Source organism: Octodon degus, unplaced genomic scaffold (genome assembly GCF_000260255.1).
Source record: "Octodon degus isolate 3935 unplaced genomic scaffold, OctDeg1.0 scaffold00005, whole genome shotgun sequence".
NCBI lineage: Eukaryota > Metazoa > Chordata > Mammalia > Rodentia > Octodontidae > Octodon > Octodon degus.
In genome coordinates, this window is record NW_004524581.1 from 27,943,618 (window position 1) to 27,970,954 (window position 27,337).

Sequence of the window (27,337 nt, forward strand, 5' to 3'; positions counted from 1 at the left end):
TAAATTGAGTTGTCTTTTTAAATGGCTGAGTTCTTTTATATTCTAGATGCTAGTCTTTTTGCTTATTTATTTAGTTTTTGGTATTAAGGATTAACCCAGGGCCTTTGCACTGAACTGTATTCCAGGCTCTTTTATTTTATTTTTTAAATTTTGAAATAAGATATTGCCAAGTTGCCCAGGCTTGCCAAAATTTATAATCTTCCTGCCTCAGCCCCCTGAGACTACACACACATGCTACCATGTCCTGTATAAATTTTAACTTTGATGATGTCCAATTTATTTATTTATTTTTCTGTTGTGTGTGCTTTGGCATAGAATCTAGGAAATGGCTGCCCAGTCCAGGGTTATAAAAATTCACTCTTAAGTTTTCTTATAAGAGTTTTGTGATGTTGGGCCTTTAAATTTAGGCTCTGATTCATTTTGAGTTTTATATATGGTGTAAGTGAGCAGTGGAACTTCATCCAAAAGCGTGTGTCTATTCAGCTATCTCAGCATGATTTACGGAAAAAGCCATGCTTTCACTAATGAGCTGTCTTGCAAAATCAATTGAAATGTAAGAACTTATTTCAGATTCAATTCTATTTTGTTGATCTATTATCTATTCTTTTTTACCTTGCCTAGTGCAGATTTAAGCAAAAGCTTTTAAGACTATTATGGAGAGTACTTGCAAAAAAACTTTTTTTGTTTTAAACCTCGAGTAATATCACTTCCTTTCAAGGAACTGCTCTGACAGGATAGCCACCTGAGCCTCCTAGACCTTGCTCTGCCCAGGGGTTAGCCTGGCCCCGAGGACTGCCTGTGACCCAGACTGGGTCCTGCAATAGCAGCTCTTTTGCTGGCTCTAGTGATGACCTGAACCGGGTCAGCTGGAGAACTTTTTGCTAACGGCAGTTAGCAAATAACACAGAAAATGACTTAGCCTCTTGGGTCTCAAACTAGAATGATTTGAGTCTCCTATATGTGCAGAGGGGCTTTTTATGTATTTTATGACGAGCAAGCAGAGACGTCCTTGTTCCCACCGGGCATCTTGTGAGATAACAAACTCACTGGAAGAGAGTCGCTGTTTTATTTTCAATATGTGACTTTCGCTCTCCTGTGGAATGTTTTTTCATTCTAGGTTTCTGTACAAGATGAGCTCGTTCAAGTGCAGCCAACGTTTAAAAGCAGCCTCCTTGAGGCTGTGGAAGTTTTCCGTGACGATGTAATGAACTTTGTGGAAGCATATGAGACGGTAACTTACATACTAACCTGCCCCGTATTAAAATGTTCTGTGATATGTTGGTATGAAATGGAAGTGACGAAGCCCGAAGAGTAGATCCAAGGTGTATAAGCAGCTGCATTTGCTTACTTACAGGTGTCAAAAAAAAAAGAAGAGAGCTGCTCTTATAAGCATGTTTGAGAGAGAGAGAGAGAGAGAGAGAGAGAGAGAGAGAGAGAGAGACAGACAGACAGACAGACAGACAGAGAAGCAAATTTGACAGTTGCAGTGAACACAACATTCCGTGGGTGGAGCAGACGACCTGGTTTTGTCTTTGTCAGAGCCAGAGTTGTGATCCAGTAAGGCTGTGAGAAACTGTAAATGCCCTCCTGCTTAGAGCACTGTGCAGCTGGTTTTGCATTGCCACAGATTCTGAGGGCACTGGAACGGTCACTGAGCATAATAAATGTTGTAATGGGCCAGTGGCACAGGCTATTCAAGCTGATATTCTCATGATGTTTAAGACCTTCAAGTTAAACTCAAAAGTTGGGTGTATTTGCCTAAACTACTTTACCTGATTAATGGTCACAATAGATCTGAACATGTAAGATGTTTTGAGTCCCTATGTGTTAAACTTGTCTTATTGGATTAATCAAGATGGGCTTGCCTATCATTCCATTGTTAAAGTAAATTAGAGTGGAGACCAGGTCTGAAGAAGCTCTGAGCAGACAAGGCCATCCTGGCAATCTGAGTGACCTCAACCTTGCTTGATTTGCAGCAAAGCAAAACTTAACATGAGCTGTTTCTTGCAAATGTCTATATTAAAGTACAGCAGAATATGAGCTCAGTCAATGAGAGGTAGCAAGCAAATGCACATAAGGAAGGACTTCTCAGCAAGGTGGAATGTAGGAGGCAACTTTACCACCATAACCAAATATTTTCTTTATATTACTTGTGCTTTCCCTCTCTAAGAGGTATACCTTGCTTTAGTGGAGCTTTGAACCACTTCTGGTTTAAAGTTGCCCAATTCATGGAGCACGGTATGTATGAGTAAACTCTACAATTTTATCGAGCCTCAGTTTACCTCCTTAACACCTTATATTGGGAGTCTGGTCTTTTATTTATACATTCATAATGTTCATGATAATACAGGCCATATTGATATGCTAATGCCCCTCATTTTCTTATGGGCACCAGGGCTTGTTATTTTAATGTGTCACCATATAAGAAGTTATTTCATTGTTTTGCACTTGGGCGGGACTGCTTTTGGAGGATTATTTTGCAAATATGTACTGGTTCATAGCACCAGAGGTTGCCTTCTGTGTGTTCCATGTATTCAACCAACGTTTGTCTCTATTTTCTTATTGGGCTGAACAGTTAGTAAAACAAGGCTGTTCTCAGAATTCGGTGATTAATTATCCTAATGCACAACCACAGTGCCGTCATTTATAATCATAAATGAAGTTCAGCAGGGTTTTTGTGGTCCATGTGTCATCCAGGAGATGATTTTGTTGCATCTGTAAAATTAGCTATATCAAGGTCCTTTTAAAAATGAATGGAAACCAGAGTGATAAAAATGTTCTGAAGCTGGTTGTGGTCATGGTCGCACAAGCCTATGAATATACTAAAAATCATCCAATTGTACATTTTATGTGAGTGAATTGGATGGTATGTGAATTATGTCTCAATAAAAGTGTTACAGAAAACAAGTGAAGCTTTCAAGTATAAAACCAAATTAGACCATTTAAATGAAAAGTAATGATTATTTAAGAGGAAATACTAGATTGACCCAGTAGGAAACAGATACATCTAGTTAAGAATAAAAATGGAGATATTCTTTCTTGCAGGAAGGACCCATGGTTCCAAATATACCTCCCCAAGAAGCTAGCAACAGGCTACAGATATTTCAGGTAACACATCACGTTTTATTTTGATCACATTGACAGTGTATTATTTTAAAAGATGATTATAGGGGAAAACATACTTTATCTTATAATAGAGAAATTAATATTTACACTACATAGAGGCTTTAGTTACTGTGTATTGTAATCTGCTAAACCATGTGATTAATTCCTTCTCTGTGTCCCACCAGGGTTTTCTCCACATAATCCGTCTCTGCATTTTTAAAGTATGAGACCCCAACTGTGAATATAAGTAATATTCTAGTTTCAACATCCAATCTGATATGTAAAGTGAAAAAAAAATATAGTATAATAAAATAACTAAGATCTTAAATGCTGGCAGATAGCTTCTCTGCCTTCCCTTGGTATCCAGTTTGTCTTTTCTTCTGTATCCATCACTTTAAAGATTCCAGCTCAGATTGTATATTCTCATTGCTTTCGGTCAACCATTCACTTTTTCTGCATTCTGATTTCTGAGCACATCTCAGATAAAATCATACACCCATGTAGACTAATGTTCAAAAAATTCCTGGATTCCTCTATAAATTAGCTCGTTGGGAGCATCAAACAATTTTGTTCCTGTTCTTTTTCCTGTTTCCCACAGTGACCAAAAAAATAATGTTTCTGTTCTTTCAGTTCTCTAACCCACCTTCATTCTCACCACTTAAAAAATATCCACCAGATACCTACTATTATGTCAGTACAAATTTGATTAAGCAGTGGTTTTTACTTCTGAGTTACTGGAATCTGATAGGGAGACAGTAAGCCAGAGAGACGATTCCAAAGCATGTGCTAAGCACTATGATCCAGTTCTGAGAACTCATGTTTATGGAGCCCAAAGGCACAGGGGCCCCCAGCCCGTGTGGGGGTTATTGAGGCATGCAGAGAAGTTTTCCTAAAAGAGAAAGCTTCCATCTAAGCTGCGTCTTAAGGGATTAGAGTTGGACAGAGGGAGGAAGAAAAGCCAATTTAGGTGGGATTTGCACTTGTACAAAGGCCCGGGATTTAGGCACGAAACAGGGAGATTTAGGAAGATGTTGACCACAGGTAACTGTGGATAAGGGCTGGAGGCTTCTGAGCTAGGGTGTGGAACACACATATCCTCCTATGGATGGGTCGCTTCTGTTTGCGTTAGCTTTTTGAACCCAGCTAATATTTAGCATTTCAAATATATGGTGCTTAAATTCCAAATCAAAGGAAAAAGATTAAAATGCATACATTGAGTTTGGGGATTTAAAATGTTAGAATTATTTCAAATGGAGTTAAATGGGATCTTGCATTTTTAAAGGCTTTTTATTACATGTAGAGAAAACAGAAGTGAATGGATTATGTTAACATTTTTCTCAGTTTTGAACCCTTTAGGAAATAGAAAGCTGGTTTCAAACAGTGAAAAAGCCTAAATTACGGAGTTTTTAAAAGGCGTTATCTTACTTTTGGTTGTCTACTAGGGTATTTGAATACACAGGTCTTCTGGAGACCATTTTATTAAAGAAATAGTGTTATATAAAATGGGTGCTTTTAGATAGGCATAATGGTGCATGCCTGTAATTCCAGCACTTGGGAGGCTGAGGCAGGAGGATAGCTGCAAGTTCGGGACCAGCCGGGGCTGCAAAGTGAGCTCAAGGCCAGTCTAAACTGCGTAGCGAGACCCTGTCTCCAAAAAAAAAAAAAAAAAGTGCTTTTAGAATACTTGAAAGTTAACTTTCTTAAGTGATTAGCTTAACTGTGGTGGCTTGCTATAAGTATAAATTTGCCTTACTCGTCCTTTGTTTCATAGATACTGCCAAGTAAATGAAAACTTTATCTCAGATATGATAGATTTTCTTTTTCCTTAATGGGATCTGACATATATTTTAGTGCACTTAGAAAATTTTCTTTATAGGCCAATTTTGATGATCTGTGGAGGAAATTTGTTACATATTCATCTGGTGAGCAACTTTTTGGGCTGCCTGTGACTGACTATGAGGTTCTACACAAAACAAGGTAAGTCGTGAACGTGTACGAAGTATCGCGTACGTGTAGCTAAATGCTGCTCACTAGAAAGATCATGGCTCCTCCAGCTCTTTACCCTGCAGAAAAGAACACAGCTTGAATACTCCTGAACAGTCCTCTCATTCCTGCTTCTTGACCTGGTAAACCCACAGTTTCCATATAAAAAAGAAATTTTCTAGAGAAGCAGAAAGTACATTGCAGTTATTTCAGATGCGCATGATCTAAAATTAATTTTCACGGTTCCTTTTACTTTTCCTAGTTTCGAGTGGTATCAGCACCCGTGCAAAACTATTGCAGTTCTGAATAACTCCTTAGCACTTAGAGCTGAATTGCTTGTCCACACAGGATAATTTATTAAAATTGATGGCCATAGGATGCACTTTATTTTGAGCAATAGACCTAGGACTTAAACAAATAGATTTAAATAAAACTTAAATAGAACTTTCCTCAATAGCATTGTTAAATATAGTGCTTGGTGTCTTAGTCACTTTCTTCATCTGCAACTTTTTTTTTGGTACCAGTGTTCAAACTCAGGACCTTGCATTTGCCAGGCAGGCGCTTATGCCACTGAGCTGTCTCTCTGGCCCTCAAAAACACCATTAAAACAGTACAATTTTATTAGGGTTTTGGCTTCAGAAAAGAACTTTATATCAGCCTCTTTCACAGCACAAAAACATTGTGGTATAACGACGTGAAACATTTTGAAGAGAAAGAAATGTGACAGACATTTAGGGCAGGTAGTTTATATTTTTAAAAGAGTTTATCACCAATATTAACCCATTAGCCATTTGCATTAGAGTTGCAGATCTCTGGGGCTGGGGTTTAGCTCAGAGGTATGGTGCAAGGTCCTGAGTTTAATTCCCAGAACACACACACACACACATACACATGCACACACACACACACACACGCGCGCGCGCGCGCACACACACGCACACACACAGAGAATTGCAGAGCTCTGATCCTCCTGCTCACTTGCTGAATTACAGTCTCTAGGAAACCTGAATTGTTACATGTTCTCGAGGCAATTCTTATGCATGCTTATTGTGGGAGTGAATGTGTTAACCTTCAGTCTAGCAGGGCAAGTCGCCCTCACCTTCTGGACCAATGGACCATTTTTATTTATTTATGTATTTATTTATTTTATTTTTGAAACAAGATCTCCCTATTTAGTACAGGCTGGACTCGAACTCACTTATGTAGGCCAAGTTGGTCTCAAATTCATGGCAATCCTTCTGCCTCCTGAGTGCTAGGATTACAGATGTGCTCCACCATGCCCTGCATGGACCATTTTTATACTGAGATTTTGTTATAAACATTAAGGAAAACTTAAAATACAATAAACCAAGACTTTTACTCAGTGATGTCCTGGCTTGAAGATATATATAAAATGGAGACTATTATTTGAATACAGCTAACTCCCCCTCAGCTGCCAGGCATGCATCTGGAGCCGACCCATCTATCTACACTAACTCCACGTTTCGAGGCCTCCTCAAGTGGATCTCTAGTCTAGCATCCTGCTGACTTTTCTTCAACTCTGTTGAGGAGAGAGCTACCATCTTCTTTGTAGGATAAGTACAAAGGCAGACTCCTGAAATGGGAAGGCGATCTGGTGATGAGGGTGGTGGAGGGAGGGAAAGTGAAAGCAATTAAGATACAGTATGTACGTTTACCAGCTTCTCAAGATGAACGTAATTATTACAGATTGCAAGTACATTCTAATAAAAATGAAACAAATGTGAATGATCCAGTCAATGAAATTTTTCTACTTCATTGATTTCCTTTGAATACATATCTACCTTCAACACTTGCCTACTTAAAAAATATAGCAAATAGAACTTACAGAAACATAAGTACTAAAAAGTTACTGTCACCTGTCCATTTCACAAGATGGGACATTTTAATTCTTATTTCAAAATATTATATAAAGAGGCCATTGGCTCTCTGGAAATCTATTATTTATTGATAAAATGCTGAATTTAATAACTCATGTGGGTTATCTGAAGACTCATAATCTGAGACTTCACTAATAAAGTCAATTTCACCTTCCAACATAGAGTACTGCTTTCTCTCTTTTCTGTTTAATATTTGGCAAACATTATTTTATCAGTTTTCTTCTTTGTGGTGTATTGGGAGGAAAATGAAAAATTCTGAATCTTTAGCTGCTTATACTGTTATTAGATAGAAATTATACAGTCAGGGAGGGGCTGGGATGTCAAGGAAGTCAGCAGAAAAATAAAGACATCAGAATTGTACTGAAGGCACATCTGAAGAAGACCAAGTTCAAGATAAAGATGCAAAAATCAGGCCTACGTCCCTCCCCTATGGGACAAGCGGTGACTGGGAATTACACTCTAATCGGTATCACCTGGTCCAGTAAAGCCCAGATAGACATCAGTCACCCAGGGGGGCGACCAGAGCATGTGGACCCATTCCTTCCCCAAGACGCCTTTGTTCTTGCCGCATGACCCACTTCCCTACTGGACCAGTATTAGCTAAGCAGCTATAGCTTGTTCGACCCACACTGTACTCATCTGGTGATTTTGTACCCACCCCCTGATGTTGCTCTGTAAACCATTCGTAGAGAAGTGGCCTTGGTGGCAGCCCACATTCGGGTCTCCTGCTGTCTCTCAGCAGCTCTCTCTCAATAAATTTTTCCTATTCTTAGCCTCCCTTGTTCCTTAGAATCTGTTTTCCTTTTATTTCAGGTGGCACAAATGTGGAGCATCTGACACCTAACAGATGGGAGATATATTTTCCCCTATTATCAGTACAAAAGTTAAACAAGCAAAAATCTATAAAGATGATCTTGCTAGAATCCTGTTTTGAAAGATGATGTAGCCTCTTTAGAAACACAATAAGAAACCTGAGCGGTGATGTGATTGCAATCTCTTTGCTACTGTGTCATCCTTCAGCAAACTTCTTCAGCCTCCTCTTTCCTTATTATTTTAGTCATAATTGGAAATGACTGAGTAATAATGAAATCTCATATGGTGAAAAAGCAAATGAACCAGAATGGGAAAAACAGTCTAGTATTTCAGCATGTGTCTTAGATTTATAAAGTGTGTAGATTTTTCCTTAACAAAATAACCCAGCAAGTTATCAGTGTTGGGTTATGGTATGATTTGGAATACTCAGAAACTGTAAACTTGCTTTATTTATAAAACTATGCCAAAATATCTGTTGCAAGCTGATATGGTTGTATTTGGTGTTTAAAAGACATTACACACATGATATATAGAATACTTAATCAAATCAAGTCTACTTGTCCAAATGTAATTTGTTTTAAAAGTCTACATTGTGCTGGGTATGGTGGTTTGTGCCTGTAATCGCAATACTCAGGAGGCTGAGGCAGAAAGATTGCTGCTAATTTAAGGCCAACCTGGACTAACAAGTGAGTTTAAGGCCAATCTGAACTACAGAGCTAGATTCTGTCTCAAAAAAACAAAACCAAAAATAAAAGGTGGGCATGGAAATATAGCTCAGTGGCACAGCACCCCCCTGGCGAGCACAAGATCCTGAGTTCAATTCCAGGTACAAAAATTCCCCACAAAACTTTGTGTGATGTCTTTATTTTGCTCCCCAGGAAAGAACTCAACTTGCTGCAGAAACTGTATGGACTATATAATACTGTCATGGGCAGTATTAGTGGTTATTATGAAATACTTTGGGGTGATGTAGATATTGAAAAAATCAATGCAGAACTTCAGGAATTTCAAAACAGGTGAGTTTCAGTAGAATTAGCTGACTTTTATGTAACTAACTTTTTATCCTCTTAAAATACTATGTCTTCTTCAAAGAAATAGGCATGTGGTAAATTTTTTTCTCTTTCTTTCTGGAAGATGTCGTAAACTTCCCAAAGGACTTAAAGATTGGCAAGCTTTTCTGGATCTCAAAAAGAGAATTGATGATTTCAGCGAGTCATGCCCTCTACTGGAAATGATGACCAATAAGGCAATGAAACAGAGACACTGGGATCGAATCGCCGAGCTAACCAAAACCCCATTTGATGTGGAATCAGATTCTTTCTGTCTTAGAAACATCATGGAAGCGCCACTCCTTAAAAATAAAGATGATATCGAGGTACTTAAGAGTATAATACCTTATCAGTGGTCCAATCAAGTATGTCTTTTGTTTTTCTTTTCTGAGAATTGTACAAAAGGATATTTTCTCTTCTTGGCTTCCTCTTTTCTCCTAGTTGACACATAGTAACTGCACATGTTAATGGGGAACAGGGTGATCTTTAATGCAGTGCATAGTGATCAAACCTGCGTAATGAGCGTCCATCTCCTGAGCATTGCTTCGTGCTTGGAGCCTTCACGTTCCTCTCTTCTGGTTCTTGATGAAGTATACAATGAGATATCGTGAGCTTTGGTCACCTCACTGCCCAGCACAACACTACCACTTAATGCTTGGATCCACCTGCACTCCAGTGCTGCTCATCCACCCTGTCTCCCCTCCTCTTCCTAGGCTGTCATAATCACTTCCCGGCCTTGTTATTTTGAGATTAACATCTATAGTTCCAAAATATGAGTGAGAGCAGATGGAATTTGTTTTTCTATGTCCAGGTTATAGACATTTTTGGGTCTCTTTGGAGTTGTTTTGACTCCTATAAATCTTTATTATTATTTTGTCATGCATTTGGTACAGGGTCTCACTATGCTGCTTGGACTCATAGTGATCCTCCTGTTTTCAGCCTCCCCAGTGTTAGGATTACAGTGTGTGCCACCACTCTGGGTCTCAGTGGCCAGCTCAGTGCACCTGGGGGCGGGGCCATGCAGCATGCGCTGCGGGGGATCAAACCTAGGTCCCTGTGCTTGCCTAAGCAGGAGGCTAGTCTGCTGAGCTATCTCACCAGAGGCTTGATCTTTACAATTTACTCTGTCAAAGTAACTCATCTCAGGCATGTTTCTTGTTTCTGGTAAAGTATTTAGTGGTAAAATGGGAATTGACATGTGTCACATCCATAAAGTTAATGTTAGTGCTAGAAATATTTTCATAAAAGACATGTATTTGTCAGAGTAAAACTGGGTATAGCTTGACTCATTGGCCTATGGTGTTTATCAGAAAAGCCTGATAGGACTTCTGATCCATTTTTGTTAAAATAGACATTTTATTAAGCTTGCTTTGTATGGTGACCTTCAGATGTGGACTTCCTGAATCTTCTGGCTTTCATGAAATAATTGTGGACCTCAGGAGATAATGTGATTATCTGAAATATGTTCATTTTGGAGCCTTTCAATTTATGCTTCTGTCCTTTAACTGGTCTTCTGTTTAAAACTACTTGTTTTATTTATTTTTTTATTTTAAAAGTACTTGTTTTGTATCACATTTATTTATTGAGTTCTTGGTGAATTTGCCTCAGACTTATTTTTTCCAAATTTCTAATTCTAATGGTGGCAGGGATTATCTCCACTTTAGCTGAAAACTCTAATTAGAAATGTAATCAAGAAAAAATTGAAGGGATCAAGTTCCATTATCTCATGAATGTGCTACAAGAAAATAATTAGTAGTCAGAGAATCCTGAGGTCCTGGCTTGGACCTGCCACACAAGAGCCTTGGCTTTTCTTGGCAGTAAAATGACTCACTGACCTAAGTGACCTCTGGGACTCTTCCAAGCTAAAACATCCTATGATCTTATGATGCAGTTAATTTGTATTGAAAACGTGTCCCTCGTTCTCTGATTTTCCTCCAAAGGACATTTGCATATCTGCCAGTAAGGAAAAGGATATTGAAGCAAAGCTGACTCAAGTGATTGAGAACTGGACCAACCAAAACCTAAGTTTTGCCCCATTTAAGGGAAAAGGAGAACTTCTGCTCAAAGGAACTGAATCAGGAGAAATTATCACACTGATGGAGGATAGTCTGATGGTTTTAGGCTCCTTACTAAGCAACAGGTAATTTTATAATGTGAGGAGGAGGAGGAGGAGGAGGAGGAGGAGGAGGTTTTGATTTGACATTTATGGTACAAAATATTCGGTAAGTGCCTCATGTGAGAGCTGTGGCTTCACAAGTGACTCTGCCTTGTGCTGTGGGCTCTTGTCTGTCCCCAAGGCACTGCCAGTGTTCCCCAGTATTCATGGGAAGCTCTGTCGCTTCTTTAAGGGTACTCACCTTCCCGCCATTGTGCTTATCCCTCCTGCAGTTGGCAGCGCTGATTCTGCATGCTGGCTCCACGCTGAGATAATGCCTGTACTTTCTCTTCTTCCTTTGAGTTCACGCATTCGCCCACTAGCCCAGGAAGTGCAAGTTGGTCTGTGCATGAGAACAACACACAGCTAGGAGACTGGCACTCAGAAACTTCCTTTTTTTATGCTGAAAAGCAGCCGTATCTGTGTGAGGCCCTTCGTGCCCTGAGAGAGGCAGCCTGTTCACCGTGGAGCCACTGGGGCTGCGTGAAGAGGCCTGGAGCCTCAAGGGCAGCAAGATGTTGGCAAGGGACAACGTCACATTAAGTATTTTGTCGGGTCCTCGGTTTGTATGTCTGCAACTTCTTTCTTCCATAGCTGTGTGAGAGTTCAAGACTGTTCTTCCTCTGCATACCTTAGGACCTGTATTACACCCCATCATTAATAGAGGTCTGTGTCCAGGGAGCATAGGAATTCTACTGTCCCTTCTCCAGAAGGGGATGGATTTATTGTTCATGGATGACATCCTGCATGACCTCTGTCCACAGGGGCAGCCTTCTGCTTGGGTAATATTTTGATCTCCAAAGCTCCTAATCCAGAAAGTTCTGGGTTAACTTTATTGAGATAAAGATCCCGGGGGCATCCTCTGCCTTCAGAGGGCCTGAATAGCCCTAGTTTCGAAAGGAAGCAGTAAATTATTCCTCAATTCCTAGATTACACAGGCTCTTTGCATATCTTGCCACCTTGACTTCTTGGATGAGAACTTCTTGAAAAGAAGGGCCATGGCATCTGCAGCCAAGGAATTCAAATTTTAAATCCTTGAATTTGTTACTGGAACAAAACCTGATTAGAGACCAGGTGTGGTGGTGCAGGCCTATAATCCCAGTGCTGGGGAGGCTGACCACAGGAGGACCACTATGAGTCTGAGCTGCATAGTGAGGCCCTGTACAAAATGCAGAAACAAAACAAAACAAAAAACCAAAACCTGATTAGTATAATGCTTCTTTACAACACTAGTAAACTCAATGTTAAGATCCTTCTAGAAAAACTGAGGATATCTTAAGAGTCATTGCATTTGGGGAGATTTTCCTCCTTGACAGCTTTTCGGTGCCAAGTGGGTCTGGAACTCCTGTTCCAGAGCTAACTACATACTGACCTCATAGCAAGTACAGCCTTGTGCGTGCCTGGGATGACCTTGAAGTGGCTGTAGAAGGAGGTTTTATGTGTTTGTAGATGAAAGTAGGTAGCACCTGGACCGCAGTACTTCCCTGGTGGATGTCAGATTCCGGGGGATTTCGTGGCCTTCCTTTTAGTTATGATAGATGGTACCACAAAAAGTTGTATGATACAGCTACCCGGCCAAAGGACAGAAGTGAATGGTGCTAGGTTTTATTTCAGATCTCTTTTTTTCATGATGTAAAGTTACACACATCAGAGATGACTCTCTTGTTGTCAGTGCAGGACCATTTCTAGCCCTACATATCTAGGTGCTTCAACTTCCTGAAAGGCTTGCTATGCTGTCTTAATCTTCATCTTGATTTTGAGCATCTTTTTGGCATCTATCCTGCCTTTTGCCTTTAGACCAATGGCCAGAGAAGCAGTCTGTACTGGGTACCTGGAAAAGTGCCTCTTACTTCCTTGGAGCAACTTTTGTCCAACTCCCCTTGTAACTCCACATATGATGTAGGCACCCAGAGAAGCCACGAGCTACACTTACAGCAACAGATTATGCCCAGAAAGCCCCATTGTGCATGGGAGCTGCCTCTGGTCCCTCTGTCCTGGATGGAGAAAAGCAGTAAGACCCTCGGCAACAGGTCCTGTCACCTAGGAAACACGTCTACACCATTTCTGGGGTGCTTGCCATGGCCACAAACTGAAGTCAGCCTCTTGCTTTCCCTGCAAGGCAAGGTGTCTGGAGACCCCTGAATGTGGCATCTTCACCCAATAGCTGCTTATTACTTCTTTCACAGCACCCACGCTGTTTCTTGTCCTTCTCAGGGTGCTCAGCCTTAGGCATCTATTCTATGACCATCATCACTCCATCCAATGCTGGTATTAGAAAGCAGGAGCCATACTCTCTGGGGTTGCTATCCTAGACCTCCAGCACTACGGGATTACACTGCAATAACTGGAATCCTTGGTGTGTGAGTGAGAAGGGCATGTGTGTAAGAGGGCAGCCGATCTCAAGCTTGCCCCCCTGTTTTTATGGTAATCTTTTCCCATAAGAACCTGATGATACCTAATCTTCTCCTAATCTCTAGATTTGTTCTGTCCCTTTAGAGCCTTCTTGACTGAAGCCTTAAGACCATTCATAAAAGGAACATTCCTGGATCATGGTCTCTTAAATTCAGAAATCCCATAGATCAGTAGCAAACTGTCTATGTGTTTCTCTCACAGGCAGAAAGAAATAGCAACAGGCAGAGAAAAAGAAAGAAAAGTCATTAGCTGTATATTTATTAGAGACTGCCCTTTTAGAACAAAATACTCATTCCCAAGGGAATATTTATAGTTTACTTTGTTAGGCCACACTGTTTTCTGATCTGCCTTGAAGCATGATGTTTCCCATGCTTACTTTTTAGATACAATGCTCCATTTAAGAAGAATATACAGAATTGGGTGTATAAACTGTCCACTTCCTCAGATATAATTGAAGAGTGGCTAGTGGTACAGAACCTTTGGGTTTATCTTGAGGCTGTGTTTGTAGGTGGAGATATTGCCAAGCAGCTGCCTCAGGTGAGTATAGCTTTTGTACTTACTGATAAGAGGGTTTGGTGTGTATCTGCCTGTCTCTGTGAAAGCCTTCCCAAATTCAGATAGTCAAGTTTTGACAAGCTAGGGATTGACAAACTCTGGCCCACTCACATGTTTACAATAAGGTTTCATTGAAACATAGCCACAGCCACTCATTTGCATGTCAACGATGGCTGCTTCAGCATTACGACAGCAGAGTGGAGCGGTTTTAACAGTGACGTGAAGATATTGGCCTCTGATTCACATAGCATCAAGAGTAAACTCAATTTCAAGCAGTGAAATACCTTGAGGTTGAGTACGGGAAATGCTTTTGTTGTGGCCAAACTGAGTCCGGGACGTGAACAGTACTCAAGAAAGGCAGGAGGCAGTGAACAGCTTTGTTTTGTACCGGTGGTCCTGGCAGGAATAACTTGGAACCAAAGCCAGGCGCTGAGTATCTGTGAGCCAGTATCTTTATATGAGGCACGAGCAGGCGTTACACAAGCGAGTCCTTCCCAATGAGCTAGCAGGGTGCAACCACTGGTTACAGGGCTAACTTAATGACCATCAGTTATAATCAACATCCTTTATGTTCAGTCACGTTCTCATGGTTACTGGGGTCAGGAAAGCAACCACAGAGCCACGAGGCAGTTCCAGAGCCAGGCAGCTTCAAAGAACAAAATTTTAAACAGAGCAGTTTCTCCTTGTACAGTTTTCCCCTTTCCCTTTCAACTACAGTACTATTCAGTTGCAATAGTTCATCTCTTCCAGGAGTTAACATTATACTATTTGAGTATAATATTAAAATTAATCCATATTCTGGAATCCAAATGAACTATTAGTAAATTCATTTGGATATTCTATGGGGCAAAGAGCCAGCCTTAGAAGACTGTAACTAAACTTGAAAGACAATTTGAGGGCTGGCAAGATAGCTTAGTGGACTAAGCGCCTGCTTAGACAAGTGCAAGGACCGGGTTTGATCTCCTGTACCACATGCTGTGCTGGGCCCACCTCGGGCATGGCCCCCAAGACCCAGCATGGTGGCGCACACCTGTAATCCCAGCGCTGGGAGGCTGAAAGGAGGAGGATCACTATGAGTCTGAGCTGTGTAATGAGACTCTGTACCAAATACATAAAAGATAAATAAAAATAAATAAAAACAAATTTATTTGGGTTTTTCAAATGAATGTCAGTAGCCAACTGATAATTTCAGACTCTGAAGGTAACTTTCCTCTTAGCAAATTAAGCCTGAAATAATTAAGTCAGAAATTCCTAAATTTCTCTGTCTGAAGACATCTTTATGGATCATAAATCAAGGATAAAAGGTACTGAAAATGGTTGGTTTGTCTTTTTAACATATTTTTAGGACATAAAACTACTGTTTTTAAACTAGAAAAGAGAATGCTTTAAAGAAGCAAGATTATGCCAATTTCTCAAGGCGTTTTCTTTTGCCAATTAAATGCAAAGCTTTATATCATTCATAGCAAATAGAAAATTTTCATTTGCAAAAAATGTAAATGAGATTTGTTTTGTTTTTACCATTTTTACTTTTTCTCCCTGGGGTGTTATTGAGCTGTAATTATTCCAAGGACCCTGAGATCAAATTATTTTCATGCTTCTTCAGTTTGCTCATCAAACCAAAGCACCTAGGGTGCTGAAAGACTAGATTTGAACTTTAAGTTGAGAGCTCTGCAAATTAATCATGTGGCACTTCAAAAATGTATTAAATGCGAGGAAACAAACAAGTGATAAACCCTGCTGGGATGAAGCAGTATTTTAATAAGCAGCTTTATAAAGTGTGGGGTTTTGTTCTTAAGAACTATTGTTCAGATGAAGAAATTTGTTTAAATGATGTTAGCCTGAGATTAATAGAGATTGGGTTGAAGAGCTAGAAGAAATTCCAAAGTGAAGACTTTGCTGTTTTCAATTATCCAAATGCTAATCTTTACTGATTGTGGATTTGTTTTTAGGAAGCAAAACGTTTTCAGAATATTGACAAGGCCTGGATAAAAATAATGCAGCGAGCTCATGAAAATCCCAATGTGATTAGCTGCTGTGTGGGGGACGAAACCATGGGGCAGCTTTTGCCTCATTTACATGAACAGTTGGAAGTTTGTCAGAAGTCACTTACAGGGTAAGCGCTGCTTCATTGCATACACGATGGCATCGTATCCCACACAAACGACTCCACTGATTGCATTTCTGGTTTTCTAGTGATGGATGAAGTGGGAACAGGAATTTTATTTATTCATTATTTTTTACTTTTTTTATTGGTTATACAGATTAACGGGTTTTATGTTGGCAGATTCATACATGCGCATACTATGCTTTGATTGTTAACACCCCCTGACCTGACTTAATTTTGACTGAATCCTCAATTTTGTCCACACAGCATCCTTATGTTGTCCCGAGTTTGAACCATGAGGTTCCCAAAACTCTTAGAAATGTCCCAGGGGAGGCTCATGGTAAGAAAGGTGATGGAGGATGGGTGGCCCTGCTGTGAATCACTTTCCCATTATCCTTTTGCTTTCCTAAGTGGCATCCATGGTGTCACTTAGCCTCGGGGTCTCACGAGACATTGCAGAGGCGAATGGGACATACCTCTAGGTGTTCGCTGCTGTCTTACTGAAGATAATAGTGATTTTTGTCTTCACTAAAGAATTGGTAATTCAGGAAAAAAAATCACTTGATAACATACTGTTGGCATTATTTGAAGGTATTTGGAGAAGAAGCGATTGCTATTCCCAAGATTCTTCTTTGTATCAGATCCAGTTCTCCTGGAAATCCTGGGACAAGCCAGCGATTCCCATACCATCCAGGTATGACCTGAGCGTCTGAGCTCACCATCGCTTTGTCCACAATGTGGACACATAATCTAGAATAAAATCAAGTAAAAGGAAGACATCTGGGTATGCTGGCGAGTGCCTTTCCTCCCAGCACTCTGGGAGGCTGAGGCAGGAAGATCATAAGTTTGAACTTAGGCTGGGTAACTTAGCGACTTAGTGAGACCCTGTCCCAAAATTATAAAAAATTGAAGAAAAGGCTGGAGATGTAGCTCAATGTGAAGACCCCAAGTTCAGTCCTTGGGATTGCCATAAGTCAGCCAGTCAATTAATCAATAAATCTTTTTTTTTTTTTTTTTGCAGACCTGGGGATTGAACCCAGGCCCTTGCGTTTGCCAGGGAAGCACTTATTCCACTGAGCCATCTATCTCCCTGGCTCCCAATCAATAAATCTTAAACCAGCAGGCAGACAAGATGACTATTAAAAATCACACTGGCTATTTCCCATGGATTCAGAGCCCAGCAAAACGCATGGTGTTGATGAGCAGTGGTGGCCCACCATGCCCCTCACCAGCTGTGTGGCCTTGACAAGCTTCTTAAGTTCACCAGACCTTGGTTTCCTTATTTGTAAAAGCAGGGTGTTAATGGTGGTTGTATCATAGGACTGTCATGCGGCTCGCATGCAGTAACTTAGAGCTTGTGCTGGCTGAACAGGATTCTTCTTCATCACAATTTTACTTCAGACTGTTTTACCAGGCTTAGACCAGAGGGTCTGTGGTTTGGCTTTGTCCCTTTTTCCTTCAAGGATAATGCCTTTAGTTATTCCCAAGAGCAGCAGTGCAGGAGGGAGAGAAGAATTCTATCACACTTGAGCATGGAGACATTGGGAGGGTCAATTTCTGGCTTTTTCTGGCTTTGGGATGTTGGAACAAATGCTACTATTTTCTACCTTGTTGGTTTGTAGGGGGTTGTGGAGGTAAAGAAAGAGAGGGTGGGTATAAAAGGCAGACAGATAGCTAAGAGAGAAGGTAGGACCAACCTTTGCCAGGAGGGGAGAGCATTGGGAGGCGCAGTGTGTTGGTCTCCATCTGGAGCGAGGAAAGGGATGGCTGGCGGTCCAGTCGCCATAGGATAAAAGGGACACTTTCAGGACTGGGAGAAACCATGAAACATGCCGGAGGTTCCCTGCACCCCCCACCCCAGCCCACCTATCCCTCTGTGTACTGGGTGTTGGACCTAGGGTCTCGGCCCTGAGCTACATCCCCAGCCCTTTTATCTTTGATTTTGAGGCAGGGTGTTTGTTGCTAACTTTTCCAGACTAGGCTTGAATTTGAGCTCTCCTGCCTCAGCCTCCCAGAGTGCTGGGAGGAGAGCACCAGTACACCCGATTTCTATAAGATTTTTACAAATGTCTCTAGTTAAATCAAGGATCAGAGCAGAGTCTGTATTGTTTTGTTTTTAAAGACAAGGAAATTCTTTTTTGCCCCAAAGCTAAACAATACTAAAGATTTTAGAAGCACCACAGTGCTTGGAGTTTAGCCTCATGCATGTTTTGGTTTTGTCTTGTTTTTCGCCAGCCGCATCTTCCTGCGGTATCTGACAATATAAATGAGGTGACGTTTCATGCAAAAGACTACGATCGTATGATGGCTGTTATATCAAGAGAAGGAGAAAAAATTATGGTAATTTTCTTTGTTTTAAATTTTGTTATTAGTGTTTCTTTAAAAATTGAGGTTGATTTCCAAAGTATTTCTAGTTTCCGTTCCCACCAACAATGTAGGCTGAGGAGAAAACAATTTTCTTATGAAAAATGAAAGAAGAGGAAGAAAGGAACATTGGACCCTGATTCTGCAGCTCTGGCTTTATAGAAATTAGTTTGAATGGGCCGGCGAGATGGCTCAGTGGAATAAGCGCTTCTCTGGCAAGCGCAAGGGCCTGAGTTCAATCCTGGTTCCACCAAGAAAGAAAGAAAGAAATTATTTTGAATACGTTGAACTTTTCTGGGCTTAATTTTATTACCTACAAAATGGGAATTTAGACTAGATGACACCTACCATTCCTTCTGGTTAACATGATTAGTGAGTAGGTGAGTTTACCTCTATTTAATCTTGTCTAAAACATAAAACAATTTGCTTGCCCTTGAAGTATTATGATTTATCAAGTCAAGTGTGTCACATACACAAAAATGCCCAGTTATTACCAGTGTACAACACATTTGCATGTATTTCGCAGTTGGATAGCCCAGTTATGGCCAAAGGTCCTGTGGAGATCTGGCTTCTGGATTTGTTGAAAGTGCAGATGTCATCGTTACACAACATCATCAGGTCTGCATTCTATCAGATCAGCGATTCGGGATTTCAGCTCCTACCTTTCCTCAATCATTTCCCAGCGCAGGTGAGGCTACCAGGCTTACTAAGGGTTAAAGAGATGGAAGTTGGGCTGGAGCGCCAGGCTTGGGTGTGACGGATCTGGCGGCTGTTGACCTGGCACTTGGGAAGGCCTTGGTGGCTCCTCCAGATCCCCGCCAGCTGCTCATCAGCCTACACCAGTCTCAGCCAACACAGCTCGTCCTCTGGCCAAGGATGTGCTGCTGAGCTGCCGTCCTTGAGGATACCCGGGGGGGGGGGGGGCGGCAAGATGGCTCAGTGGTCTAAAGTGCCTGCTTAGGCAAGCTTAGGCAGGCTCAGGGGACCATAGTTGGATTCCTGGAACCACATGCCACACCAGCTCTGCCCTCAGGGTGGGCTGAGCTGGCCAAAAAAGATTAAAAAAAAAAAAAGGATATCTGTGGAGGCTAAACCACTCATACAAAATACAGCTTTCTGCATACAAATGCATTTGTATATCAATACCTAGATGAATATAATAGAAGTATAGTGTGGAGTGAGACATATATAAAAGGAAGGAGCATAGCTTTTTGCAAAGTAAAATCCTGCTTGCCTTTTTGTGTATTTTCCTCTCAAGGGAGTAAAGCTGGCATGAAGTGACAAGGGAGGCTTTTTCACCCTACTAAGAGGAATCTAGGAGAGGCCAGACTGAAGTAAAGTCCCCGTGCTCAGTGTCTCTGTCTTGTCCAGCTCCTAGGCATGCACTGTAATGTGTCAAGGATTATTCAACTCTGATACAGAAAATAAAGTACCATCTGTTTCATTAAATTGTCACCCTAGATGAGTGAAATGATGGTGATTCATAATCTGATCAGAAATAGTGGGACAGAGCTGGGGAGATGGCTCAATAGAATAAACGCTTGCCTGGCAAGCACAAGGCCCTGAGTTCAATCCCTGGTACCTAAAAAAAAAAAAAAAAATTGTGACATAAGACAAGAACTGCCCAGTAACAATGGGGACAGTTTTTACCTGAACTGTATTTTTTTTCTGTTGGTCCCTCACCCGAACTCCAGATCCTGAACTAATGCATGTGCACCAGAGGCAGCTGAAATGAGAAGAAACTGCTTGCTCAAACCCCACAAGGACAGACATGGAGAATACCTTTATTAGACAGAGTACCTTAATATTCTAGTTTTTAATACTGTATAATATCCTTGACAAACTTCAATATTCTTAATACTTTTGTGATAAAGCTTTATAAAATATTCTACTTGTCTGGCTGAGAAAAGAGCTCCTGAGGTTAAATCAACATATTTTCTGTCTCCCAGGAAAACTCAGAGTCTAATATTCAACCTTATTACTGAAGTCTGTATTCAGAATACTACATTCTGAGGTCTAATTTAGAACATGGATTTAGTAGTGCTACAATGGAACAGGCAATAGCAAGAAAGCTGGCCAGTTTTCAAGAGGGTTTTTTTTTTTTAGTGTGTCTTTTAAAGTATTTTTTCTTAATAACTTAAATTTTGCTCCTATCAGAATAATTTTGAAATTTTTATTTCAAATGATTTAAGATTCCATATATGCTTTCTTCTAAAACATATTTTAAGGATTATGAATACAATGGATCCTTGTACAAACATTTGGAAAATATTAGTGGAAATAAAAATTTCCCATATTTTTATCACCTGGAAAAACTGTTAATCTTTTAGTGTATTTCCCTTCTAGAATTTTAATATGCTTATTATAAGCAGTAAATAATATTGGTGTGAATGAATATTTTTTTATTTTAATGAAACATTCTTTATTTTTAACCATTAATTCTTTTAACTTCTTAGCATGAACATAAAGCATAATTTAAAATTTTGGTGGGGGAGATAGTTCGCAATCTAATGCTTGCCTGGCAAGCACAAGGATCCAAGTTCAAACCACCATACACTGTGCTGGCTCTGGAACTCTAATTGTGCTGCACCGGCCACCAAAACCAGGCATGGTGGCACACACCTGTAATCTCAGTGCCGGGGGGACTGAGACAGGAGAATCACTATAAGTCTGAGCTGTGTGGTGAGATCCTGTTCCAAAGAAATAGATAAATAAAAATTAAAATTTTCTTAGTGACTTAAGAAAATAATTTTTAAAATCTTTTATTGATTGATTTATTTGGTACAGGGTCTCGCTACACCGCAGCTCAAACTTGTAGTGATCCTCCTGTTTCTTTAGAGATTTATTCTTGGTTAGTATGCAGCAGTCTTTCACAGTCTACTGGTCCTATTTGTCTTTAAATCACAACCCCTGTGCCACCCACCATGCCTCTGTAGCTTTTCCTTGTCGCACCTTCTGTCTTGGGCTATCTTAGGCTGCTGTCAGAGCCAGAATGGCTTGGTCTGGGGAGGTGGCTGCCATCACCCGTTTTCTCTCGGTCCTGCTGCTCATCTCAGCTGGGTGCTTTTATTTACCGTCCTCTGCGGATCCTGTGATTTGCACAGCTCTAGCAGTAAAAATATCAAAGTTCTTGGTGGGGCAAGGCTAAGGCGCTGTTTGCTTTTGCTTTCCTTACTCTGGAAGCCAGCGGGCTCCACATCTGCCTGTGCTGCCTTCAGGTCTCTGTGAAAGGTAGAATTAACTCCTTTCTGGGCCAAGGAAGCTGGGTGTGTTGCTGGATTCTGGGGATGAACAAAGATGCCAAGATACCGAGGACAAGCATCCACCCTTCTCACTTCCTGTCCTTCTCTTCTGTAGATAGACATAGAGACAAGAAGTTGATATAAAGACATGAATGTTAGCGTGAGAGATCAAGAAAAGAGATAGGCAATGTATTGTTCTTAGAAGTTTGGAAAATATTACTCAAAAGGAAATATATGACAAGGATTTCATTAATTCCATTTCCTTTTCTTGGGAAGAAAAATCATTGCCTGGGGGATCTGATGGCCTAAGGCCCCTTAATAGAAATATTTCTTTTTTTTTTTTTTTGGTGGAACCGGGGATTGAACTCAGGCCCTTGCACTTGCCAGGGAAGCACTTGTTCCACTGAGCCATCTCCCCAGCCCCAATAGAAACATTTCTTAAGCATCCTCTATAACATACCACAAGCTGCATGTGTCCCCCGGAGTCCGTGTGCTGGTGGCGTAATTGCCAGTGTAGTGGTGTCGGAAAGGGGAGCTAGTTCAGAGGTGAGCAGATTCTGGGGGCTGAGGCCCCAGAATGGGTTAAGGTCATCCCAGGAGGAGCTTAGTTATCATAAGGTCAGTTATTAAAGCGAGTTCAGCCTTTCATAGTGCTAGCTGGTGCACACACCCTAGCTCGGCCTCCAGCTAGGAGAGGGCGCGCAGAGGGGCACCCACTGGGTCCTGTGCTCTGGACCCTGGATTTCCCAGCTTCCAGATCTGAGAAACATGTTTCTTTTCTTGATCAATGACCCATTCTGTAGTGTTCTATTACAGCAACATAAAATGGACTGAAAGAAATTAAGTTCAATAAGTAGTGAGCATTATTTTAAGTATTCATCTACTTCATTTTGCTGAAAATAAGATCTAACAGCCTTGAAAACTAGAGCTCAGCAATGCCAGTGTACCTATTCTCGACTTACCTGCTGTTACAGAGTGGCCACTAGGCAAGACAATAGCGAGGTATAATCTTTTGCATGACTCTGGCCATCACCATGGGAATGACAGCTAGGGCTTATTTTCTGGCTAAGTCTTATTTTCAAGGAAACATGTATGTACCTCGACATAACTAAATATCAATAATAGAATGTCAGATGTTTTCCCTCCCTTTTTGGAGTGGAGAAGCCCGTGTTTCTTTTTCAGTTAAAAATGAGTAGAGTCCTGTTTTCTTGCATGTGTGACCTCAAAATTTTATTGCAGATGTATTTGGCAAATGTAAATGTTTGTCTGCTGGGTTTGTAGGTTGGGCTGCTGGGAATTCAGATGTTGTGGACCCATGATTCAGAAGAGGCTTTACACAATGCAAAAGATGACAGGAAAATCATGCAAATGACCAACCAGAAATTTTTGGATATTCTGAACACTCTCATTAGCCAGACAACGCATGACCTAACCAAGTTTGACAGAGTGAAATTTGAAACCCTGATTACCATCCACGTGCATCAGAGAGATATTTTCGATGACTTGGTAAAGTATCCTTTTTCCTATATCAAAATAATTTCAAGTGCTAATTAATAAGGAACAGTTAAGGATCACATATCTTGCCTAACTTACCTAAATTACCCATCTACTTGGTCTTCACAACCATCTCCTGTGTGATGCCTCCAAGTGCCTGTATCACGTGACTTATAACCAGAACTTGGTACTCTTAAGTACTGATAGGCTATGCATTGACTAATTGGTTCATTAAACATTAACTGTGGGCATGATGTCATCGAGTTGGGAAAGCTGTGAATGGAGGAGTCTAGAATTAGTGGAATTAAACTTGTAGGCTCTCCCTGTTACTGCTGTTTGTCAGCTGATCGCATCCAGCAGGGCTAGTTTGGAGCAAGCTTCTCACAAGTCAGGTGGCAGTAAGAAGGGTGACATTTGAATTCCTCTTGGAGATGGCATCTCCCCAGTGGCTTTAGCGCCATCTAGGAGCCTGTTAGGAAAGCCGAATTTCCACTCCCAGACCTCCTGGGTGACAGTCTGCATTTTAACATGATCTCCGGTGTTTTCCTACGTAAATTTTTTTTTCCCTACGTAAATCTTAAGAAACACTTTCATAGAATTTTCTCTTTATGAAAGTAATCTTCAGAAAGCCCACGTAGACATACTGCCATGGCCGTCTGCAGACTGACTTGCATCGTGTTGCGGTTGTCCTACTCTCACTTTTCTAGAAGTCCGTCTCAAAAACCCTAGTGCGGGCTGCAGTATTGTGCCTGCTGTGAGCATGCGGTTGAAGAAGTCATCCACACTTCTCGCATTGACTTTTTAACCTTGGAGTCCCACGGAGGAAATTTCTTTTAAAACCAAGTGCTGAGCAAAGATTTACTTTCCACGAAGAATGAATTAAAACAAAAACTTGGCCACAATGAAAACTATGACACGGTTTTACTTTTTTTTTCTTAATCACCATTGACTTCATCATCAGTTTCATCCCAACTAAAATAGGAAGTTGTGGCCAGTGTATGCCCCCTTTTTTTTTCCCATATATAATACTTACACTGTAATCCACATATGCTCAGAACCCAGGAGATATATTCTCCTTATTCAACCCTCCTTACCATTTTAATGGGTCGATAGCAGTAGCCACTTACCTACAGCTATCTCCTGGCCTGTGGGTTCTGTGTTGGAAGAGGAAGTCCCTGGGGATGGAGCTCGACCATGTTACCTGAAAGTAGCTCTTTTAAAATGATGAGTCAACACTCCTCTTTGTGTGGGAAGCCAGATTCCTTAAGTGGAGGAGGAAGCACAAACAATGCTACAGACAATAATAACAAAAAGTGAGACTATAATTAGTGAGGTGTGGGAAAGTCCTGGTCCGAGGGAGGGTTGAGTGTTGCAAGATGACTTACTCTTGCCAGAAGTACAGGTTTTAGTGTCTGCTCAATGACCTGAAAGTGGACCTACTAAGCTTTTTTAAAAAGCAGGATTGAAGGGCTGGGGAAGTAGCTCAGTGGCATAAGCATTTGCCTGGAAAAGCAGGACTGAGGTTTGTAGGAGACCAGATAATGGGGATTGAGGCCTAACTGACCTTCTCTGTAAGCACAAAGGAGAAAAACAGCGAGCTCTGCTCCTTTGGCAGCATGCATGCTGTGGGCATGCTGCAGGAACAGCCAGTAAGCTGAGCTCTGGTTGCTTACCCAGGCGTATACTGGAGATAACAGGAGGCCGATGAATCTTCTGCCAGCCCAATTGTTTGCTCCCATGTCTAAGTAAATAGTGAGCCAAACGCTGGGCGCTCTTTGTCCAGTAGAGGCAGGAAACCCTGGCTCCTCTTTCAAAGTTACCCCTATATCCTGTTTGTTAATCTCCCATTTGCCCCCTCTGGTTAGGCATTCCTAGCAGGCTGGCTTCCTACAGAGGTTTTTTCCAGGTTTACCAGAGGGCAGTTATGAGGTACCTCAGAACACAGTTATGATGGGATGGAGTTCCTAAAAGTGCTGGTCTGGTTTTTGTCTCTTCTTGTGGATCACGTGCTAGAGCTCTCATCCATCGTGATGAGGGCTTGGAGCATCTTGGCATATGCTGATGACCAGCAGGTTGGGCGGCCTGGCCATACTGCTGGTGCAGGAAGACATGAATGTGCCTGTAACCATTCATTTCCTGGCTGAATACCTTCAGCGATTCCAGATGCCACGAGGACAGTCTCTACAACCTTTCTGAGGGCAGCATGAAACTCCAGGTCTCATTCTTTTTCTTCCTTTTTTGAATATTCAGTTGTATACTGAACCTTTTTTCAGTTTCTTAAACACAAGGAATAGATTTTTCTGGATCTTGGCCGTTTATTCCCCTCACCAGCTTTTAGTTTAAATGCTGTTTCCTGTAAGTGTCCCTCTCTGATCTCCTGAGCTGGGTTAGTCCCTCTGGTTACATATTTTCACCAACACTGAATTTCTGGAACAGTGTTTTCTGTGCTATGTAGAAGTCACTCGTCCTTTGTTCACTGTCTTTTGTTTTTTTTCTCTGTGAGCTCCAGTGGCAGCATGGGTGTCTGTTGTGGTCCACCCAGAACACTGTCATGCACAGAGGGAATCAGCAAATATTTGTTTGATGAAAGAGAATCAGTCCATGAATGAGTGAACAAAAGTGCCCACGTGCTTATGTTTTATGCTGTGCAGTTCAGCATGTAAATTTTGTGTTTTTAAGGTAAAAATGCACATCAAATCCGCTACCGATTTTGAATGGCTAAAACAGAGCAGATTTTATTTTAAGGAAGATTTGGATCAAACTGTGGTGTCGATTACAGATGTTGATTTTATTTACCAAAATGAATTTCTGGGATGCACGGATCGCCTTGTTATCACGCCATTGACTGATAGGTAGGAAACCACCCTAGGTTTTGTTATTCTACTTCATTGTTAAATTGTGTGTTTGAAATTATTTTAAAATTACATTTGAAACATTCAGAGCATCTTGCAGCCGTGCTGGGTCTGTGCTGGCTTGTCAGAGTCTCACATGAAGTTATCGTCACTGATACTGCAGTGAGCATGTTTGTTAAGTTTTTATGAAGTAGACAAAGATCAAAGAATAGAAGCAAACCTGAATGTTGACTGGGAGTAATTTAATAATGAGTTTTAGATTGAAAGATGGAAAATATTCCAAGAAGTATAAAGAACACGATTAGAATTGCAAAGGAAAGTACTTTGGATATCATGTAATTTGGCTGCTTGGTGTTTCAGATGCGGAAATTGATGCCTAAAGTGAAGTTTCTGAATAATCAGTGCATGGCAGATCCTCTCATGGCGCTTTCCAGCAATGACACTAAGCAAGAACTGGGTCTTTTTCATTTTCATCTAACCGGCAACACCCAGTTCAATATGCCATGCACGGAGCACACTCAAAATAGTGGAATTGACTTGAATTAATTTTTGGAACATTTAGTTCTGCCGTGACTATAAATAATAGATGTGCTTCCTGGTAAAATTATGACTCAATCCAAGTCACCTTCAGCCTTCTCTTGATGTCCCTAGCCTGTCCCTTGTTGGTCATCTCTTCTATGTGGGTTGTTCAAACTCTAAAACAGACAGCCGTGTGCCTATCACACTGGACGCTTGCTTGCGCTTTTCCGTGGTGAGGTTATCTCGTGTTCACGAAGCTTGTCGGATTCACACCCACAGGTGCTACATCACGCTGGCCCAGGCCTTGGGGATGAACATGGGCGGCGCGCCAGCGGGACCTGCGGGCACAGGCAAAACAGAGACCACAAAAGACATGGGCAGGTGTCTGGGAAAATATGTGGTCGTCTTCAACTGCTCAGACCAAATGGATTTCAGAGGCCTAGGGAGGATTTTCAAAGGCAAGTGTTAACTGTTGATAAATTATTTTTTTAGTGAATTTGTCCTTCATTGCTGATGTAAATCTAAAATGACATGATCCCAGTAATCAACATGAGTATGAGCTGACCTAAATAAGGCCATTTTTCTGAGCAAAATAGGGCTGGATATGATTGATTTTATATAGTTCAATAGTTTTGCTGGTGTTATAGTCCATCATTGAATGTGTATTGGATTATGAAAATAGAATTGATTTATAATAGACTGAAACAACAGTGGACGTAAAAATAAGATAGCAAATTGATGACAAAGATGACTTCTCTTCTTGTGTTAAATCTTGAAATGAAGGGTTCTTTT

At 41.0% G+C, this 27,337-nt stretch overlaps 1 protein-coding gene across 1 annotated transcript in view; it reads left to right on the plus strand.

Moving 5' to 3' along the window:
* Dnah8 (dynein axonemal heavy chain 8) overlaps window positions 1–27,337 on the plus strand; it is a 313,541-nt gene that overhangs the window by 102,467 nt on the left and 183,737 nt on the right. Inside the window, exons 30-43 of the mRNA XM_004624185.2 lie at window positions 1,118–1,231; window positions 3,046–3,108; window positions 4,982–5,082; window positions 8,678–8,815; window positions 8,934–9,174; window positions 10,789–10,988; window positions 13,799–13,952; window positions 15,920–16,083; window positions 16,666–16,768; window positions 18,310–18,414; window positions 18,965–19,126; window positions 22,962–23,186; window positions 25,854–26,026; window positions 26,825–27,003. Of these exons, the coding sequence (XP_004624242.1) occupies window positions 1,118–1,231; window positions 3,046–3,108; window positions 4,982–5,082; window positions 8,678–8,815; window positions 8,934–9,174; window positions 10,789–10,988; window positions 13,799–13,952; window positions 15,920–16,083; window positions 16,666–16,768; window positions 18,310–18,414; window positions 18,965–19,126; window positions 22,962–23,186; window positions 25,854–26,026; window positions 26,825–27,003 (2,122 nt within the window). The remainder of the gene's footprint in view (window positions 1–1,117; window positions 1,232–3,045; window positions 3,109–4,981; window positions 5,083–8,677; window positions 8,816–8,933; window positions 9,175–10,788; window positions 10,989–13,798; window positions 13,953–15,919; window positions 16,084–16,665; window positions 16,769–18,309; window positions 18,415–18,964; window positions 19,127–22,961; window positions 23,187–25,853; window positions 26,027–26,824; window positions 27,004–27,337) is intronic.